This window comes from Erpetoichthys calabaricus, chromosome 2 (assembly GCF_900747795.2).
Source record: "Erpetoichthys calabaricus chromosome 2, fErpCal1.3, whole genome shotgun sequence".
In the NCBI taxonomy this organism is placed as follows: domain Eukaryota; kingdom Metazoa; phylum Chordata; class Cladistia; order Polypteriformes; family Polypteridae; genus Erpetoichthys; species Erpetoichthys calabaricus.
Genome location: NC_041395.2, coordinates 211,666,402 through 211,688,349, shown reverse-complemented (window position 1 = coordinate 211,688,349; position 21,948 = coordinate 211,666,402). Strand labels below are relative to the sequence as shown.

Below are 21,948 nucleotides of genomic sequence, written 5' to 3'. Positions count from 1 at the left end.
CCTGCCAAATTTCAGCCTTCCACCTACACGGGAAGTTGGAGAATTAGTGATGAGTGAGTCAGTCAGTCAGTGAGGGCTTTGCCTTTTATTATTATAGATATACACATACACACATACATACTAGGGGGGCAACTCCCAGTTGTGGCCAGAATATTAGTGAAATCTGTAAATGTACAAAAGAAAAAATATTTATTAGAGTCAAAATCACGAAATTCTGTAAATATGTAAAAGAAAAATTATTATTTAACAGAGTAAAAATCATGAAATGAGAATAAATATTTACTCACTTACTGTTTGAAATATTCCCGTTAAACTGTGGTCCATATTTTAGTTTAGAATTTAAAAATGGAATAAGAATATGAAAATCTAGCATCATCACATTAAAGTTCAATAAAATTTGAAAAGGATGATACCAAACATTATATATGTAGGTTTTAAAATAAGCCCAATTTAAAGCATGACAAGAAACGTGACATAACTATTTTTATATATACAGTTGTGCTTGAAAGTTTGTGAACCCTTTAGAATTTTCTATATTTCTGCATAAATATGACCTAAAACATCATCAGATTTTCACTCAAGTCCTAAAAGTAGATAAAGAGAAACCAGTTAAACAAATGAGACAAAAATATTATACTTGGTCATTTATTTATTGAGGAAAATGATCGAATATTACATACTAGCAAAATACCTGCGCTTCGCAGCGGAGAAGTAGTGTGTTAAAGAGGATATGTAAACATATATATACATATCTATATACACATATCAACATATATATACACATACATATACACACATACACATATATATATATATATACATATACATACAGACATACACACATACAGACATATATATACATATCTACATATATATATAGATATATAGATATGGATAGATATATAGATGTATGTATATGTATGTATGTATGTATATATATATATATATATATATATATATATATATATATATATATACACACATACATATATATATATATATATACACACATACATATATACATTCACATATATATAGAGCCAAATCCCTGCGCTTGGCGAAGTACTGCTTTTAAATTTTTATAAAGAAGAAAAGAAAACAAATATAAAATATACCAATAACAATTTGTTAAGGATCTGTTTTTTTGTGAAGCTGCCTTTACACAGCCTGTCCGCTGTTTTTAAATGAATGCCATATAAGGCCGTCCTTTCTCCTTGCTTAGCGGTTCTGTATTCTTTTATTGTTTGTTTATTACGATTGTTATAGTTATTGTGTAGCTATTTGAGACTCACTTTTCTGTTCAGGTACTCATTTCCTTTATGTAGTCTGCGGATTCTCTGCTATTTTTTGTTTGTTTATTACGATTATAGTTATTTATTGATTCCCTTCTTTAGCTGACTGCCTGCTCATATAAGGCACTCTGTTGTTTTTTTGTGAAGCAGCCTTTACACAGCTTTTCCGCTGTTTAATAAACGAACGCCATATAAGGTCTTCCTTTTTCGTTGCTTCGCCAAGGAAGCAGCCTTTTTATTTAATCCACGGGTTCTCCGCTGTTTTTTTGTTCGTTTATTACGATTGTTATAGTTCTCTTTGTATACCACGTTGTCAGTTCAGCACTCCGGTTGTAATATGACCAAGCCGTGCAAGCTTACTGTTGAGAATGCAACGTATAGTTGTACAGGAGAAAAGCAATCTTGCCTCAAATCAATGGCAACCTTTTGTAGGTCTATGAACTTAATTTAAACTTTAGGTTTACACAGTGCTTTGTTTCCGAAGTACCTGCACTCATGAATATGTCTGTATGCGTCAGTCGCTTCATATGTTCACGTGAGCCGCTCTCTTGTGTGATGTTGCGATGTCCACGGCTTTATTTAATGTTAGCTAAGACCCGGCACTTAAAAGTTTCTCGCTACAGCAATTTTAACTCCGTTACAAAGTCATCCAAAGTCTCGTTTATACCTCGTGTCTTCTCATTAAACTTGTATGTTGCGAATATGGTATTGCAAACGGCAGCGGGAGCGTTTCTATAAACTTAATTTAAACTTACGGTTTACACCGTGCTTCGCTTCTTATTGTTTCACTGCCTTTTTAATTGTGTAATGAATGTTTTCTTCAGCGCTCTTTGGGGCTCTTCCTTGTTTTGTATGTACTGCATTCACAGTCAGTTCACGTGATTACGTGGGAGGCATGATGACGCGATACGCAAGTCCGCCTCCCACGGCCAGCGAGCTGCAGTCCATTACAGTATATGGACAAAAAAGAGGTTCCAGTTATGACCGTTACGCTTTGAATTTCGAAATGAAACCTGCCTAACTTTTGTAAGTAAGCTATAAGGAATGAGCCTGCCAAATTTCAGCCTTCCACCTACATGGGAAGTTGGAGAATTAGTGATGAGTCAGTCAGTCAGTGAGGGCTTTGCCTTTTATTAGTATAGGTTTGTGAGTGGCAAAAGTATGTGAACCTCTAGGATTAGCAGTTAGATTGAAGGTGAAATTAGAGTCAGGTGTTTTCACTCAATGTGATGACAATCAGGTGTGAGTGGGCACCCTGTGTTACTTAAAGAACAGGGATCTATCAAAGTCTGCTCTTTACAACACGTATTTGTGGAAGTGTATCATGGCACGAACAAAGGAGATTTCTGAGGACCTTAGAAAAAGAGTTGTTGATGCTCATCAGGCTGGAAAAGGTTACAAAACCATCTCTAAAGAGTTTGGACTCCACCAATCCACAGTCAGACAGATTGTGTACAAATGGAGGAAATTCAAAACCATTGTTTACCCTCCCCAGGAGTGGTCGATCAACAAAGATCACTCCAAGAGCAAGGCGTGTAATAGTCGGCAAGGTCACAAAAGACCCCAGGGTAACTTCTGAGCAACTGAAGGCCTCTCTCATATTGGCTAATGCTCATGTTCATGAGTCCACCATCAGGAGAACACTGAACAACAATGGTGTGCATGGCAGGGTTGCAAGGAGAAAGCCACTGTTCTCCAAAAAAAAACATTGCTGCTCGTCTGCAGTTTGCTAAAGATCACGTGGACAAACTAAAAGGCTATTGGAAGAATGTTTTGTGGACGGATGAGACCAAAATAGAACTTTTTGGTTTAAATGAAAAGCGTTGTTTGGAGAAAGGAAAACACTGCATTCCAGCATAAGAACCTTATCCCATCTGTGAAACATGGTGGTTGTAGTATCATGGTTTAGGCCTGTTTTGCTGCATCTGGGCCAGGACGGCTTGCCTTCATTGATAGAACAATGAATTCTGAATTATTATATCGGAGAATTCTAAAGGAAAATGTCAGGACATCTGTCCATGAACTGAATCTCAAGAAAAGGTGGGTCATGCAGCAAGACAATGACCCTAAGCACACAAGTTGTTCTACCAAGAATGGCTAAAGAAGTATAAAGTTAATGTTTTGGAATGGCCAAGTCAAAGTCCTGACCTTAATCCAATCAAAATGTTGTGGAAGGACCTGAAATGAGCAGTTAATGTGAGGAAACACACCAACATCCCAGAGTTGAAGCTGTTCTGTACGGAGGGATGGGCTTAAATTCCTCCAAGCCGGTGTGCAGGACTGATCAACAGTTAACGGAAACGTTTAGTTGCAGTTAAGGGGGGGTCACACCAGATACTGAAAGCAAAGGTTCACATACTTTTGCTACTCACAAATATGTAATATTCGTTCTTTTTCCTTAATAAATAAATGACCAAGTATAATATTTTTCTCATTTCTTTAACTGGTTTCTCTTTATCTAAATTTAGGACTTGAGTGAAAATCTGATGATGTTTTAGGTCATGTTTATGCAGAAATATAGAAAATTCTAAAGGGTTCACAAACTTTAAAGCACAACTGTATATATGTATGTGTGTGTGTGTGTGTGTATATATATATTTTCACGGCATTCGTAGTCTGTGTCACAATCTGATTGTATGGGTGGTTACCTACCAGGTAACGCTTGTGGTTGGACAGCAATCTGCTAACATCCGCCACGGTGCCCTCAGTTTGTGAGGAGCAGATCATAGAATGGTTGAAATAGTTTACAGTGATCCCTCGCTATATCGCGCTTCGCCTTTCGCGGCTTCACTCCATCGCGGATTTTATATGTAAGCATATTTAAATATATATCGCGGATTTTTCGCTGCTTCGCGGGTTTCTGCGGACAATGGGTCTTTTAATTTCTGGTACATGCTTCCTCAGTTGGTTTGCCCAGTTGGTTTCATACAAGGGACGCTATTGGCAGATGGCTGAGAAGCTGCCCAACTTACTTTCTCTCTCTCTCTCTCTCTCTCTCTCTCTCTCTCTCTCTCTCTCTCTCTTGCGCTGACGTAGGGGGGTGTGAGCAGGGGGGCTGTGTGCAGCTGCTTCCTGAAGGACACGCTGCACGGTGCTTCGCATACTTAAAAGCTCAAAGGGCACGTATTGATTTTTGACTTTGTTTTTCTGTGGCTCTCTCTCTCTTCCTGCTCCTGACAGAGGGGGTGTGAGCTGCCGCCTTCAACAGCTTTGTACCGGCGGTGCTTCGCATACTTAAAAGCCAAAAAGCCCTATTGATTTTTTTTTTGACTGCTTGCTTTGCACTCCTTTGAAAAGGAAGATATGTTTGCATTCTTTTAATTGTGAGACAGAACTGTCATCTCTGTCTTGTCATGGAGCACAGTTTAAACTTTTGAAAAAGAGACAAATGTTTGTTTGCAGTGTTTGAATAACGTTCCTGTCTCTCTACAACCTCCTGTGTTTCTGCGCAAATCTGTGACCCAAGCATGACATTCTAAAAATAACCATATAAACATATGGTTTCTACTTCGCGGATTTTCCTATTTCGTGGGTGGCTCTGGAACGCAACCCCCGCGATGGAGGAGGGGATTACTGTACTGTCAAATGTGATGAGCCCAGAATGAGGGCGAAACACGTGTCACGTACTCTTTGCATTTATTTGACAGTAAACTATTTCAACCATATATATATATATATATATATAATATAAAATAAAAAAGTACCACATTTCAAACGTTTATTCTACAAAAGCACTACAAGATAAAATAAATTTCATTACGAAACAAGAATACAAAATAGACTTTTTTCACTGTGTTTTAAAATTGATGTATTCAAAGTGGTGCCTTTTAGAGATACACTGTTCAAGGTGATTTCTGAATACCCATATTATTTGTTCGGCCATTTCAAGGGGAATAGCAGCGATTTCGTGGTGAATGATATCCTTGAGGGCTTCAAGGTTTTGAGGTTAGTGTGTGTATACCTTTGACATGAGAGAGTCACACAAGAAGAAATTGTGTGGAGTGAGATCAGGTGAACGTGAAGGCCACCAGACATCGCCATGCAGGGAGATCACTTTTCCCGGAAACATCTCCCGTAAAACTTGCATGGATCTGCGCACCGTGTGAGCTATTGTTCCATCCTATTGAAACCAAGCAGCCACTACATCCATTTATTCAAGTTAGGGCTGCAAAAATTTCTGTAGCATTTCAATGTAATTTATGAAATGACGGTGACCGTTACTTTTTTGAGGAGGTGGGAGTAAGGGCCTACAATGCCAAATTATGCAACAGTGCACCAAACTGTAACACGCTCACTGTGCGTGGGTCTCTGATGAAGTTCACTAGGGTTGGTTTCATCCCAATAGCAAATGTTTTCCTCATTTATGCAACCATTCAACCATCACTGCACATGACGATAGCATCTTGATGAACGGTTTGCAGAATGTTTGCGCACAACTCTACTTCTCTCCCAGTCTCTCTCAGTGAGTTCCTGAACTATCTTTTTGTATGGATGGAAATTAAGGTCCTCATGCAAAATCCTCCTCAAAGACATGCTGAAAATGCCTAAGGCAGAAGCATGTTTGCGTGCTGAACGTCTAGGAGACTGCAAAATTGATGCCCTTACAGCTTGGATGTTTTCAGGCATTCGTATAGTCTGACAGTCTAGAGGTTTTCTGTTCAATTTTCTTCCCGTTTGTCTAAATTTAATAACCCACTGAAGAGTTGTTTTCAGATTTGGAATGTCACCGTTAGAAGGAATGAAGTCCGTTCGGAAGGCGCGTTGCGTGGTGTTGATGGATTCATTGTTTTTGAAGAACACTTCGACAGTGAAAGCACAGTGCACACCGGAACAAGGCACGTCGCCGACTGAAAACTACAAGGGATCGCCTATCAAAGCACCCTCACCCCAACCCACTTGCCTGCCTCTACCTTGCGCAATGAACTTGAGAAATGTGGTACTTCATTTTGGCACACCCTGTGTGTATGTGTGTGTGTATTATGTGTGTGATATATACATACACAAACACACACAAAAATTATTTTAAAAGTTCCCTTGTCTTCCCAATGGAGTGGATCACATGGTAGGAAAGCATTACTAGTTTCGGAAATTTTATTTTTGATTGACAGTTCACAAAATAACAATGGAAAAAGATATGAGTACTTTTATTAGGTGTCGGTAAAAAGCCCCATTTTTATAGAAATGCAGAGAAGTGTTTTGTATGGAAGCTATGAGTTACTCTCAGAAGCTATAAAAACTTTTTCCTTGGAGCAAAGTTGTGGTTGCCAAGAATCATTAAAATGTCACTATAAAGTTGGTAGAGATGAATGCTTTCTTATAGTAATTTAGAAGTGTCTTCTTTCTCTGAGCCAATTTTATTTTATATGTCCCTTTCTAGTGGTGTGAGCATGAGAATTTTCATAAGGGGGATTTTGAATAATTTGTTTACTTAAGTGTAAATATTTAAGATTACTGTAAATAATTGCCGATGCTTGTTTCTCCCCCTCCCATAGTGGACACAGACAAACCTGTAACATTGGGAGTGTATCTAACAAAGAAAGAGCAAAAGAAATTAAGACGGCAGACTCGTCGAGAGGCACAGAAAGAGTTACAGGAGAAGGTGCGCCTTGGACTGATGCCTCCCCCTGAGCCCAAAGGTATTGTTTTCAAATGGAAACTTCAGTAATTCTGTGATGCGGAATCAAACTAAGTAATAGGGTAAAATATAGTTTGTTTATATTTTGAAGCCTTGAATAAAACTGGTCAATAATAAAAAAAAAATGTTTACATTATTAATTAATACCTAGTTATATTTATAGAACTGTTTTTTTTTTTTTTTTTTTTTTTAAAAAGTAAAATGAACAAGCAAAAGAATGTACTTAACTTTTAAATCCATATGTTATTGTAATTGACTCAAATTGTCACACACTTGTCTGTTTTCACAAGTATGTGCACAACCAAAAGTGGTAGTTTTGCTATGTAAGAATCAATTTTCAAATATATACTTACAGTATGCAAATTACTCTCAAGATAACCACATACGATATAAAGTTATAACATAACATCTTTCAGATTAGTTTTTTTGTGAAGGATGTAGTCAGTAGTTTACTGACTTGCCTAAAATTTATTTTATAATAATTAAAGGATGAGCTGAAGTAATTGGAATAGTTTCCAAATTAGTTATGTTGATTTCCAGGACTCTTGAGTAACATCAATATTTGGATGTAGTAAGGAAAACAAGACACAGTGGTCAGCCTATCATTTAAAAATTATTATTTGAGAAAAGCTGTAAGTAAGAATGAACATACAACTTTTATTATTTCTTTGTTTGACATTTCTTTTAAAGGAGAGCACTGTGTAAGGAAAGTTAACTAGTACTGCTACTATTCACTACTAGCCGACCCGCTACGCAGCATAATTATGTATTGATGGGTGAACACTTCCTGAAAGACACAGTTGTCCAAATGGGGTGGGTTTGAGGATACAACTGTAGGTGAATGAAAAGATGGAACTCTGGAGAGGGCAACATAGAATTGTCCGTGACTCAAAACTGGAGGACTGCTGTCGCGCCTCCACCTCCCAGAGCGAGGGACGGGGCTGGACGACACTCGGGCGCGGAGGGTGGAATGGGGGTAGAGGGGAAGGACGCCCATTCCGCCCCAGCCCCCCCGCCATTCTAGTCTGCTGATTTCTTAGTCATCTCTTAGTCATTGTTCAGTACACACTGCCTGCTCATGTGCCTGCCCCCAACTGCTCGCCTGAGTCCCTTTCATCTGTGTACAGTCCACATGCACCTGTGAGTCACATTGACTGTTCATTTTCCAAACACTGCCTCAGTCGCTTTCGTCTCTGTTACAGTCCACATGCACCTCTGAGCCACGTTGACTTATCATTGTTCTTTGCGGTTCTGTCTACTTTTCTATATATAATCCACCAAGTCACCCGACCATGGTAGTAGCAACGGGAGGTGTGTACAAAGGGCAGGGACTTAATCAGTGCGAGCGTATGACCCGCACTTACTGGGAATTCCTCGTTCGTGGGGAACAATTGCAAGCCCCAGTCTCCATCACAAATGGGGTTCAACGGCTTAGCCACGCCACTTGGCGCCGGGTAGACACACGTTGATCCATTCAGTGTAGCACGTGTGCAGCACAGGACATCTAAGGGCATCACAGACCTGTTATTGCTCAATCTCACGTGGCTGAACGCCACTTGCCCCTCTAAAAAGTTAGACACCGACCGCTCTTTTGTCGCGTAACAATTTAGCAGGAGGGAGTCTCGTGCGTTATCGGAATTAACCAGACAAATCGCTCCACCAACTAAGAACGGCCATGCACCACCACCCACAGAATCGAGAAAGAGCTATCAATCTGTCAGTCCTCTCCGTGTCTGGGCCGGGTGAGGTTTCCTGTGTTGAGTCAAATTAAGTGAAAGGCTCCACACCTGGTGGTGCCCTTCCGTCAATTCCTTTAAGTTTCAGCTTTGCAACCATACTCCCCCCGGAACCCAAAGACTGTGGTTACCTGGTTGGCTGCCCAGCGGGTCATGGGAATAACACCGCCGGATCACCAGTTGGCATCGTTTATGGTCGGATCTACCACGGTATGTGATCGTATTCGAACCTCTGACTTTCGTTCTTGATTAATGAAAACATTCTTGGCAAATGCTTTCGCTCTCGCTCGAATTGTTGGTGGGTGGGTCTCTGTGAGTTGGCGGGCGTGGCTGTGTCGTGCGTATCCCATGGTTGTCTTGCGTGCCCTGTCGGCTGCTTAGTGAATTATATATATAGATATTGTATTGGCATTCAAGGAATGTGCAAAGTGTTTAGATAGATAATCTTTAAAAAAAAAAAAAAAAAAATTCATTGTGATTAACATAACTCTGTATTAAACTAGCTACAGTGATCCCCCACTATGTAGCGGTTCAGCTATCACGCCGCCACTATATCGCAGATTTATTATTATTATTACTACTACTACTACTACTAGGGGGCTTTGCTCGCCCACCCCTGGGTTTGGTTTACTGGATAAACAATTAAAGAGATTGTTATTTTCGTGGGAATTGTTACATATGCCTTAATTTTATTTTTACTTCTAAAGTTTGTAAAAACAATATTTGTCCTTTATTTCCTGCCCCGGGCGTGGTTAAATCTTTCTCGCAGGACTTAAAACCCTGCTTGTTTTGTTAAGGGGGGGTCTGAACGCATGGTAAAGAGATGCGATCGGTTCAGCTGCTGTCTTGCTGCTGCTGGCCAGCTGCATGTTCTGCTTGTTGCGCTTTGCGTCAATCATTTAAAAGCCTGCACAGCAGCTGTCCTTTTGCCACTTCCCGTCTCTGCCGCTAGCATTCTGATTGGGGGGGCTAAATGCACACTAAGGAGATGTGCTCGGATCATCTTCTGGTGAGCTGAGTGTTCTATTTGTTGTTGTTTTAAGAGTTGGGAGCACCTGAAGTGTGTCTGCTAAAACCATTCCAACACCTGCTAGGCTTGTTTTAAATTGTAAGTAGGGAGTGACGTGTAAAAGTCACTGTCTCACAGGTTTTGCTTTCTAAGGTTGTAATGTCTAGTCTAGCGTGTCATCAGAGTGTCTCTCTGAGATGATATGGTCTCGATAGCTTTGCTCAACCTCCCCGGAGGCGCGCTATGCTCCTGGCACTTCACATCTCTCCCACTCGCATTGTGAAGGGGGGGAGCTGAACGCACGCTAAGAAGAAGCGGACAGATCAGCTACTGGCTTTGTGCTGGTTCTCAAAGTTGCATGTTCTGCTTGTCGATCTGTGCGTCGATCATTTAAAATATACATATGTTCTCTAACTCGACACTGTATAAACGTCCTGAGAGATGAACCAAAGATTTCAAATTTTGTTTCATTGGTCCATAAGACTTTATTCCAATATGCAGTAGTCCACACCCAGTATTTCAAGGCCCTGTTTTGACCTTTAAGAAATACCTTTCTTACTGTCACATGCCCGGTGAAACCTGTAACACAGTCTCCTCTTCAGATTAGAAACTGAGACCCGCTGTTTTCGACCACTGTTAAGCTGTGCTTGAAGCTTTTGTGCTGTGAGGCGCATATCACATAAACTGGTTACCCACAGAAACTTGAAAATCTGATCAGGTTGTGAAGTTGGGCCTGCCAGATTTCTTCCCATCAGTTTCTTCCAGTTTTCAATTCCCCTTGGATTGTGTAGGACACCGTATTCACTGAGACTATGATTTTGATTTTTTTTTTTTTTTGGCAATTTCTGTAAATGAAAGGTCTAGGGTAATAATGCTCTGTCTCAGTTCATTTGTTAAATGCTGTTTTCTTGCCATTACTAGAATTTACAACTTTCTACTACAGTGTAATATTGTCCAAGTAGTACTTCAGTGGGTGTAGTAACAGTCTTTCCAAATCTGCTTTAAGACAGACAGAGGGCTTTTAAGTAATCAACAGATGTTGGGGCTTAATGTACTTTAATTGCTGCAGAACATCTGTAGGTTGTAACCTATTAGGTGTTCCCTGAAAAAGGCCCATTTGTAATATTCTGAATTTTCTGTTCTTTATTTTTTGCTTACCTGAACTTTAAACCTCTTCCAGTTTACTGCTTACCTTTTCATCATTTTAGGTCACTCATTGCATTTTAGCTGATGAATTTGAAGAATAACTGAGGCATTCTAAAACTTTTGACCAATGATGTATTTAAGCATTTCGATTAAACTTACAGTGGGGCAAAAAAGTATTTAGTCAGCCACCAATTGTGCAAGTTCTCCCACTTAAAAAGATGAGAGAGGCCTGTAATTTTCATCATAGGTAAACCTCAACTATGAGAGACAAAATGAGAAAACAAAATCCAGAAAATCACATTGTCTGATTTTTTGAAGATTTTATTTGCAAATTATGGTGGAAAAAAAGTATTTGGTCAATAACAAAAGTTCATCTCAATACTTTGTTATATACCCTTTATTGGCAATGACAGAGGTCAAACGTTTTCTGTAAGTCTTCACAGGGTTTTCACACACTGTTGCTGGTATTTTGGCCCATTCCTTCATGCAGATCTCCTCTAGAGCAGTGATGTTTTGGGGCTATCGCTGGGCAACACAGCTTTCAACTCCCTCCAAAGATTTTCTATGGGGTTGAGACTGGCTAGGCCACTCCAGAACCTTGAAATGCTTCTTACGAAGCCACTCCTTCATTACCCGGGCGGTGTGTTTGGGATCATTGTCATGCTGAAAGACCCAGCCATGTTTCATCTTCAATGCCCTTGCTGATGGAAGGAGGTTTTCGCTCAAAATCTGACGATACATGGCCCCATTCATTCTTTCCTTTACATGGATCAGTCGTCCTAGTCCCTTTGCAGAAAAACAGCCCCAAAGCATGATGTTTCAACCCCCATGCTTTACAGTAGGTATGGTGTTCTTTGGATGCAACTCTGCATTCTTTCTCCTCCAAACACGACGAGTACAGTTTTTACCAAAAAGTTCTATTTTGGTTTCATCTGACCATATGACATTCTCCCAATCCTCTTCTGGTTCATCCAAATGCTTTCTAGCAAACTTCAGACGGGCCTGCACATGTACTGGCTTAAGCAGGGGGACACATCTGGCACTGCAGGATTTGAGTCCCTGGCGGCGTAGTGTGTTACTGATGGTAGCCTTTGTTACTTTGGTCCCAGCTCTCTGCAGATCGTTTTGACCCCACGGGGTGAGATCTTGCATGGAGCCCCAGATCGAGGGAGATTATCCGTGGTCTTGTATGTCTTCCATTTTCTAATAATTGCTCCCACAGTTGATTTCTTCACACCAAGCTGCTTATCTATTGCAGATTCAGTCTTCCCAGCCTGGTGCAGGTCTAAATTTTGTTTCTGGTGTCCTTTGACAGCTCTTTGGTCTTGGCCATAGTGGAGTTTGGAGTGTGACTGTTTGAGGTTGTGGACAGGTGTCTTTTATATTGATAACGAGTTCAAACAGGTAACGAGTGGAGGACAGAGGAGCCTCTTACAGAAGAAGTTACAGGTCTGTGAGAGCCAGAAATCTTGCTTGTTTGTACGTGACCAAATACTTATTTTCCACCATAATTTGCAAATAAATTCTTTAAAAATCAGACAATGTGATTTTCTGGATTTTTTTTTTCTCATTTTGTCTCTCATAGTTGAGGTATACCTATGATAAAAATTACAGGCCTCTCATCTTTTTAAGTGGGAGAACTTGCACAATTGGTGGCTGACTAAATACTTTTTTGCCTCACTGTACATATTAAAGATCACTTAATAGCTTTTAAATACATCAGTTTTTTGCAAAGAATAGTCTGGCTTATGATAAAATCTGCTATACAGTTTATTTGAGTGAGGTATTTGTGAGTGTGTGTGTGTGTGTGTGGTTTATTTACAGTTTTCTTTTCAATGTTTCATTCTAGTTCGAATCTCCAATCTTATGAGAGTTCTTGGAACAGAGGCTGTGCAAGATCCTACTAAGGTGGAGGCTCATGTTAGAGCTCAAATGGCAAAAAGACAAAAGTAAGTACATCCTGTCCTTTGTGCTGGTCTTGAGTGTTCTGTTAATTTAACGTGCTCCCGTGCCACAAGTTTTAAGCCAGGATTCAACTCTAGGTAGCATTCTTCATATATACATTCAGAACAGCATTTCTCAACTTTTTTCTTTCTTTTTTAATTGCACATTATTTTATTCAATAAGATCTCTTTTTATTTAATAATGTAGATGTATTGTACTCCTTGTTACACATGCAATTGGCAAGATTTAGACATTTTGCAGAATGTTAGCAAAATGGGAAAAAAAAAACTTTCTACAATTTGCAAATTTACAATTGGTTTGTCGTGCATTGATAATCTTTTCCAGCCTTGGAAGCAGGAGAGGTAACTGCATCAATTAGGATTTTTTTATTTTTATCCTAATTGTAGTATTTTCTCAGTTTTGTATTAATTTATGCAATTCTTGAAATGGATGGCATTCAAAGATAGGTGGATCCAGGCAAAAGAAGCTGTTCCAAAGCAGGCTTAACTTATTTTCTGGTCATCCTTCTAGACACTGTACCAAAACTGCAAAATGTGATTTCTCACATATTTCAGCTATAACATGTGGTCTAAAGAGTGTGGCGAGCAGCTGGGGGTGGTACCCAGCCGGGAGGACTGGAGGAGGGATTACACCTCCTCCAGACCACGAGGGGGCGATCGCCCTGCTGGCTATGGGGACCACAGGAAAGTAGCTCAACCCTATAGGGGGCCGTGGTCACCGCCAGAGGGTGCCCAAATGCCAGAAGAGCCCTGGCCCTCAGCACTTCCTCCACACCCAGAAGTGCTGGGGGAAAGAAGACCAGGGACACCCGGAGTGCTTCCAGGTGCACAGCCGGCACTTCCGCCACACCAGGGAGTGCCGGCAGGCGCTCATTGGGAGGCACCTGGAGCACATCCGGGTGGATATAAAAGGGGCTGCCTCCCTCCATTCGATGGCAGGAGTCGGGAGGCAGAAAGACAGAGCTTGGGAGGAGAGGAGTGGAGCTGGATCTGAAGAGACAAAGGCATTGAGAGAGGCCTGGACTTTGGGGGTGAAAGTAGGTTGTGTGCTGTGTTTCACTGTATATAATAATGAATAAACGTGTTTTGGGTTTTGTACCTATGGTGTCCGCCTGTATGTGTCAGGGCCGTCTTCCACAAGAGCTTTACCTGAAGTAGGCAAAATGTTTGGTTGTCTTGGGTTTCAAAGAGGAAAATTGTTTTGTTATACAGTTTAATTGAGAAAATACATCCTCGGTGTCCGGAAAGTGAGACCCAAGTTTGTCAAATGCATTTTAATTATTTCATTCACTGAATGTCTATTCATTTCCTCTGTTAAAAAAATTATCATACATTTCAGGAAAATAGAGCAAAACAAGAATTCACCTATCATGCATTAACAAGGCAATCAATAGTAGGAAAAACAAGTCCAGGTATATGCTTATCTGTAAAAATTAAGTCATTGAGTAATAAGCCCTGCTTCATAAAGTTTTGATTTATTTGAGGTCATTAATTATGTAATGTAAAGAAAATGAATCTGCAGCTTGGACTGTTTCCACACATGCTTGGCTCTTCTACTGTTAACCGAGGTGTGTAATTTCCAACAGCAATGATACCTGAAGTAGCTAGACATACAGCTACTTCAGATAACTGTATTAAAACAGTTAATTAAATCATTTACATGAGTACATGCCTGAACCATCAACTCAAACAAGTGAAAACAATTTTTAAAAAAAATCCTTAACTGGGGTCAGATTTATAAAACTTAAATATAAAAATAAAGAGGTCTGTAATGTGCATATGCAGCTTTGAAAGTTGGGATGTATTTTATTAAAAAAAAAAAACTTGAAGGGTTGATTTGTGTGTATTTACATCAACTCAGTTTCTGACCTATCTGTATGCAATATTTCAGAGTAACTGAAGTGAAGACATGTGATAAATTAGGGAAATGCAGCTAAATGACAACTCACATATGTAATAATTAAGATCACTGAGCCATTATTATAATGTGCGTTATCAAGGTAAACATATAAATTCTCAAAAGTTGTAATTATGATGTATAGACTGTATTTTAATTACTTTACGAGAGGGCCAATGCTGCATTTTTGCACTGAAGGACTTTTGGTTTTTTTATTGTCAATTTATATAGGCTATCTGTTGTCAGTTCTCAGAGAGCTACCCAACAGGTTCAAAGTTCCTTTAGTCATGCCCACTGTGCTGGAAGTTACTAACTGACCAATGAGGTGCTACATCCGGTTTTTGTATGTATACATAATTAAAAACAGAATATGCTCCTGCCATCATAAAAAAGCAATTTGCAGAAGCGTATGGTCTGGAGACCTTTGCTGCAGTTGTATTGCTATAAGGGCATCTAATGAGAATGAAGTTGCAATTTTTAACTATAAGTAGTTATTCCATTAACACACAAGTCATCTGTTATTCCAAGTTGAAACTGACAAACGTGTCCTGGGTCAACCCGTGATTCAATTATTTTGAGGAAACTAGCTTTGGAAGATGTTATTGTACTGTATGTGTTAGCTGGCTTGTTGGTTAGGTAACGGGCTATGCCCTTAGTTTTTCATTTGTCCTGTATTATTAATCGTAGCAACAATTGAGTCATTACATGTGCCAGGTAGTAGCAGTTATCTATTCAGACACTGGCATCTTGCGCCGTTCCCTGAAGCCTGGAACACAGAGGAGAATCACTATAATGCTGCACACGATCTTGGGCAGCCAGCTGTGGAGCGCAGCTGCAAAATGCAGGTGCCAGGGTCACAGTGTGTCAGCAGGTAGGCTGCTCTACCAGCCAATGAATTTCTACAACATTGTGATTACATATTGTGTGTATGAAGTTGATTGTCATCCATATTACTAACCGAGAATGGTAAATCGGATGGACGCAGGGACATCTGGCCATGGGCCGTGGACGCAAAAGAGGTACTGCGCAGGCGCCCCCACAAAACCCCCCTTCCAAGCAACGGAAACCGGATGCAAAGCAATGTAAAATAAGAAATGAGGCGCCCATAGCACACAGAAAAAAGAAGTCAGACGCCGGCGCCGCACGAAGCCCATGGCACACGAAACGGAACACACACAAAGAAGAGAATTGAGACCCACGACACACAAACACCCCCTCCACTAACAGAGATAAAATAAAGTGAGGCAACGCCCCCTAGCACACAAAAAAAAAAGAAGTCAGACGCGAGCGCCACACAAACCCATTGGACACGAAACGGGACAGACTACGGACATAGCACACAAAACATACACAAAAAGCAGGATTCGGACCCACGACCACACTAACATAAATAAGAAATGAGACACAAAGCCCCATTACTGAACGAACCGTCCGTATTAAATATACGTCATCTGAACACATTCAAATTATGCAGCATAGGTCGACCTCATTACACTGATGCACTATTAACCGTTCAACCACAGAAAAGGCTCCATATTAACAGTGAGTGCGATCCTCCTTATTACTTATCCATATTTCTAACGCTGAAGAACAAACAAGTCATGAATTCACGCTCACGGGTACAAAACGATACAGCTCGAGTGACGGGACCAAACACACGAACCCGCATGAAAAAAAACGGGCAAGGCTCATTACAAACAATGAACGCCGTAAACTGCAACGGGCTTCTCACACAGCACAGGCAAATCGATTACAGCTCCAGAATAGCACGTCCAAAATCCTGCACATACGACGCGCCTCTCAAACGGCACAGACAAAACATACACGTCAAGGACATCAATGACAGACACCTGCTAAACGATTGCGCCAGTTAGCTGACAACGCGTTCAATAATGAGTCCACTATTCATGAAAATTCATTGGGATTAATGAATGTCATTTGCAATCATTGTCATTCACTTAACTTCCCTGAAGAAACAACTGGCAATACAAGTAATGAATTTACACGTTATTGTCAAAAGGGTCAAATTTGACTGCCTCCTTTACATTCATATAGTGCATTTCTACAGAAGCTTCTAACTAACGAAGTACCTGAAAGTGTAAACTTTATGAACTGCATTAGATCCTACAATAGTTCATTTGCTTTTGCATCTAATGGCATCCAGTCACTTACTCAACACCATTGATAAACTTCTACAAACGTTGATAAATAATAATAATCCCTTTGGAGGAAAGGTACTTTTATTAGGAGGAGATTTTACACAGTGCTTAGCTATTGTTCCAAATGCCATGCGCTCGGCTGTTCTTCAGTCCACCTTAAAATACGCAGACAATTGGCATTGCTTTCAAAAGAGTTACGGAGATATTTGGAACAACAATCTCATTACACCAAATACCCCTTTTAACACAACGAACTATATTACGTCCAAAAAATATTAATGTTGATCACATTAATAACCAGGTCATTTCATTACTTCCTGGAGTGGCACAGCTCTTTCTAAGCTCTGACAAAGTTGACTCTGATGACAACAATGACCATCTTAATTTCCCCTTAGAATATTTGAACACTATTAACCCAGCCGGATTACCACAACACAATCTTAGCCTTAAAAACGGAACAATAATCATGCTATTAAGAAACCTTAACACTAAACAGGGTTTATGCAATGGTACACGTTTAGTCGTCAACACCATGCCACACAATGTTATTAAAGCAAAACTTCTTACAGAATCACATGCTAACAATACTGTTCTAATTCCTACAATTAACCTTACAACTTCTGACCTGGAATTACCTTTTACACTTAAACGGCGACAGTTCCCCATTAAACCTGCCTTGACCATGACCATCAACAAATCACAAGGACAAACCATAGACAAAGTTAGCATCTACCTCTCTCAGCCTGTTTTTGGACATGGACAACTTTATTTGCTTCCTATATGCGTCATCTACACCTTCACACTAAGCTATATCTCATTCATACATCACGCTCTTTGTAATTTCACAACACCAGGGGTTGGCGAGCAAAGCGAGCAGGGGGCGGAGCCCCCTAGTAGTTCATATATAATTGTTTCAGGATGGCAACCAGGCAGGGTGTGAGGTGCATTCATTTATGCAATTTACAAGGCAATTATGATTTATAAAGGAAAATTGCATAGAAATATGTGTATGCCAGGTTTTATAAATCAGATTTTTTGTCATTCACATTTTTACTTTCACACCCATGCTAAGTTTTATAAATGAAACACCTGAATCCTAATTTTGCCACATTGCCTAAAAATATAAATATTTTCCTTTTAATCCCCAAGCCTCATGTACCATTAATCCATGAATTAATTTAGATTTTTCTGTCTTTTTTTTCTCTAAAATCCAGGGCTCATGAAGAGGCAAATGCAGCTAGAAAGCTGACTGCTGAGCAGAGAAAAGAAAAGAAGGTGAAAAAACTGAAGGAAGACTTGACAACTGGTGTCCATGTTTGTGTATACAGGTGATGTTAATTTTTTTGGGCATCACAGTGATAGGGTTTTAAATTAACAAAACTCGAAAAACTGGTTTAACTAGTAGGTGACTTAATCTGGACACAGTATAAATCATTTTCTCAGTCTCTCCTTTTTGAGTTTAAAGTCAAATGTAGTTTACCTAGGTCTAGGTTACCATTTCCTTCATTTTTTCCAGATATTATTTAAGGCATGTTTACAGTTGCATCTAAGTGAAAGTGTAAATAGACACAAGAGCAGATCATGGCATTAGGAACAAAAATGAAAAACAAACTTTAAGATGCGGGGTTTTCTGTAGGAATGTTTTTAGTTTTAATTTGGAAAACAAAATATTTCTCAACATAGGGATTATTTTGTGGAATGAAATGTACCTAAAACCAAATAATCTTTGGTATATTTTTCCAGTGTCATTTATCATATGCTGCATTATAATCTATGATGTCCACATAAGGCTAATTGATCATGCTTGCCCAGTACTTTGCATTGCAGCAGACAAAATACTACACAACTTTACAACAATTTGAATTTTAAAAGAAAAAAGTCAAATGTATTTCTATATAATTTTTTGTATTTCTATACAATATTTAATTGTAAAATATGACAATCTGTAAATATGAATTTCAGTAAATGCTTAGAGTACTGCTTGCAGTATTTAGTGTGATATAGTAAAAATAGGTATTTTTTACTTTTAACAAATTAAATATGTTTTTAGCGCTCACAGTAAAACTATCCTCTTGCACATTTGTAAATATCTAGTTTTATTTCAGATTGTGGGTATCCACCCTTTCAGTGCATATTGAGGTTGCACAAACATAATTATAAGAACTAAACATGAAATTACAAAATAGGCTACATTCATCATACTTTAAACAGGAGCTAATTCTACCCACCACTAATAAGTCACACATACACTTACCAAAGCAATTTTACAGATTTTTTGTGTCATTGCCTGCTGCCACTCCCCAGCTCCTCCCAGAATTATGCCTCTTTGAATATGCAAATCAATATAAATAGCCCTTAAGCTCGGCGTTCTGTGAAAAGGCAATGGCAAAAGCACGGGGGAAAATAGAAGAATTTCAGCAAATACCAATTGGAGGCAAGAAAACAACGTACTAATTGTTGATTTAAACAGTAATATAAACAGCAAAAGGAAGTTGATCGAGTGACGGTGTCAGAGAAACTCGAAAGCTTAAATTCATAAAGTCGCACTGTGCCCGAAATAAAAAAGTTGTCAGATATCAAAGTCGCCGTGAAAAGGCGAGTCTTAGCCCACCGTCTGAGTGTCATAAGGAAGCATATTAGGGTACAGAGAAAAGAAAAACAAAATAGGGACACAGTCGAATAAAATGTCCAAATGTCAACTTTAATCTCTAAATTTCTACTTTAATTATGTACTTTATTTTGTCATAAACTTCATCTTAAAATCGTTTAATTTACTAGTTTCTCAGATCCCATCATAACTAAAGTAGCATGTTAAATGCTTCTTTCTGTGTGTTCTTTTATGTGCTCTGTGTGTGAATCACTACGTGCTTCTTAACCAACAAGGTTATACAGGTGTGATGGTCATGTGTCCAAAAACTTTTACCCAAATAGTGTAGATTGCTTGTAGTTCTGGTTAAAGAGTAAATACTGATCTGAAAATGCTTATGTAATAGTTTGAATTGCATGTTAAAACATCAAAATGTTCAATGTGAAGTCTTCCTTTGACCTCACTCTATATCCAATTGTTGTGCCTTTTCCCCCAACTGATATCTCCTTGGAAATGAATGATCTGTTCTTGAATATCATACTATGGTAAAAGAGTTGATAGGTAGAAATGGTAAACGAGATGGGTGGCATTTAAAGTAATGCTTTGTGATACAAGCCATTTCACTTTTATTGATATGCGTTTCTGTGGAGTGTGTCAATGTTGCCTTTACATTCTAAGGCCAATGTTATATAAATGGTTGTTCATCCTCTCCAAGAGAACTTAGTCCGGAATTCCAGTCTCTTTAAAGCAGCAATGGTGTTAAATCTCACCGGTTCTGTTGTAATAATTGCAATCCCGCATTTGTTTCTTTTCCTTCCTAATATTAGCTCCTAGAAGAGTCCTTCTGTTTTACATAGTTAATCGTAAGGAGCTGCTTTTGCTGTGAGTTTCAAGTGCTAAGTCAAATGTTACAAAAGTTAAATTAAGAATTTTAGTAGACAATATTTAACCTACTCTTTCTAGCCCTTTCCTAAGGAGATTGGTCAATGGTGTTGGGTAGATGGGGTCTGATGCCAGGAGCAGCTGACAGTTTGTTGCTACCATTCTTGTCTCTTGGGTAAAATCTAATAAGTTGTGACCACACGGGGGCACTAGAGAGCCCCAAACCTCAGACACAGTAACTCATCAGACTTCCATATTACGAACCGAGAGTTGTAAACCTGATGGGCGCAGGGCGCATCGAGGCGCACGCGCAGGGCTGCACTGCAACGAGCCCGCCCATAGCTACCGACACAGCCACACAAAACACAGAGACGAGAACGTTGTAAACCGGATGTCGCGAATTGCTCGCCTACCAATGTGATCGCTTTGAAGACCCATATAGATTTTAAATAATGGTTAATTGGCACACGCACGATGACCCACAGGGTGTACAGCCGCCCGAGCGCGACCGCCCACACCACCGCATATACCACGTTCGTTTAGTAATGTAGCCCTCCATGCCCGGATCCACCGCCATGGCCACTTCAGCATGCGAATCCGCCGCTGTCAGCAAACGACTTCTCGCTGACGACACAGCCATAGAAAAACAAACACGTGACTGCATGGCTGAAAACAATAAACGAAAGCGCCTACAACTGAGTCGCAGCTCCATAAAGAAACCACTTTAGTACAAATATGTTTATTTAATTAAATGAACTGTCCCAGGACACACCCACCCTCCATATTTCATCCCTCCAAGTATCAGAGGGAACAGAAAGTGATTGCCATTCTTGGATTTGCGATTCTTTCGAGAATCGGGGGCTTGCTAGTTAAGTGAATAAAATAAAGGATTTTTATTCCATCAAAGCATTTTTTCACAATCACCTCTCCGGTATAAGCCACACAAAAGCACAGTAAACCAACAATTCTTTCTCCACTGAGTCTTGCTCATTTCTTCCCAAGTCTGACTTCAGTGGGCTCCTTTTAAAGTTAACCCGGGAGCACTTCCATTGATGTGATGTGGCCGGTGGAAGCACTTCCTGGTGTCCAGACTGGGACTCAACATGAGGGACACTGCCACCTAGAAAGGTGGGGGATGAACTGTTCCCATGCTGGTTTCTGCAGTCTTTGGGCATCCCATTCAGGACAGGAATAGTAAGGTGTCCCGGCCAGGTATTTCTCCCACTTATTCCATTCTGCTATTATGGCATCCTGGCTGGGTAAGGATTTTCCATCCTGGGTGGGATGCCCATCCATCCTCTGGGGCACATACAAAGGTAAAGGGTGAAAACACTCATTACCTCTGAAATGAAACATGCGTTGCCAGTATTTAAGAAGTCCTCTGAAAACATGAAGCACCAGGAAGACTCCTGAAGGTATGACTATGAATTAATTTCCTTCTCTTCCGAGTAGAATTGAACCTCATGTCATCAATGTGAGCATGTACTCTAGATGTCCACAACATGGTCTGCGTTAGTCCTGTGTAGACATTTGCACCACCATTCACACATTCTTGGCCTGAACATCTCTTCTGGGAATCACTACAGCTCTTAGACTGATTGCCAGTTTACTACAAGTGGCATGAAACCCATATATTGTATG

General features: G+C 39.8%; 1 protein-coding gene across 3 annotated transcripts in view; it reads left to right on the top strand.

Annotated features, from left to right (window-relative positions):
• prpf3 (PRP3 pre-mRNA processing factor 3 homolog (yeast)) overlaps positions 1-21,948 on the top strand; it is a 77,484-nt gene that overhangs the window by 39,389 nt on the left and 16,147 nt on the right. For all 3 annotated transcript variants that reach the window (XM_028791702.2, XM_028791703.2, XM_028791705.2), the window contains exons 10-12: positions 6,785-6,928; positions 12,668-12,767; positions 18,053-18,166. In XM_028791702.2, the coding sequence (XP_028647535.2) occupies positions 6,785-6,928; positions 12,668-12,767; positions 18,053-18,166 (358 nt within the window). The remainder of the gene's footprint in view (positions 1-6,784; positions 6,929-12,667; positions 12,768-18,052; positions 18,167-21,948) is intronic.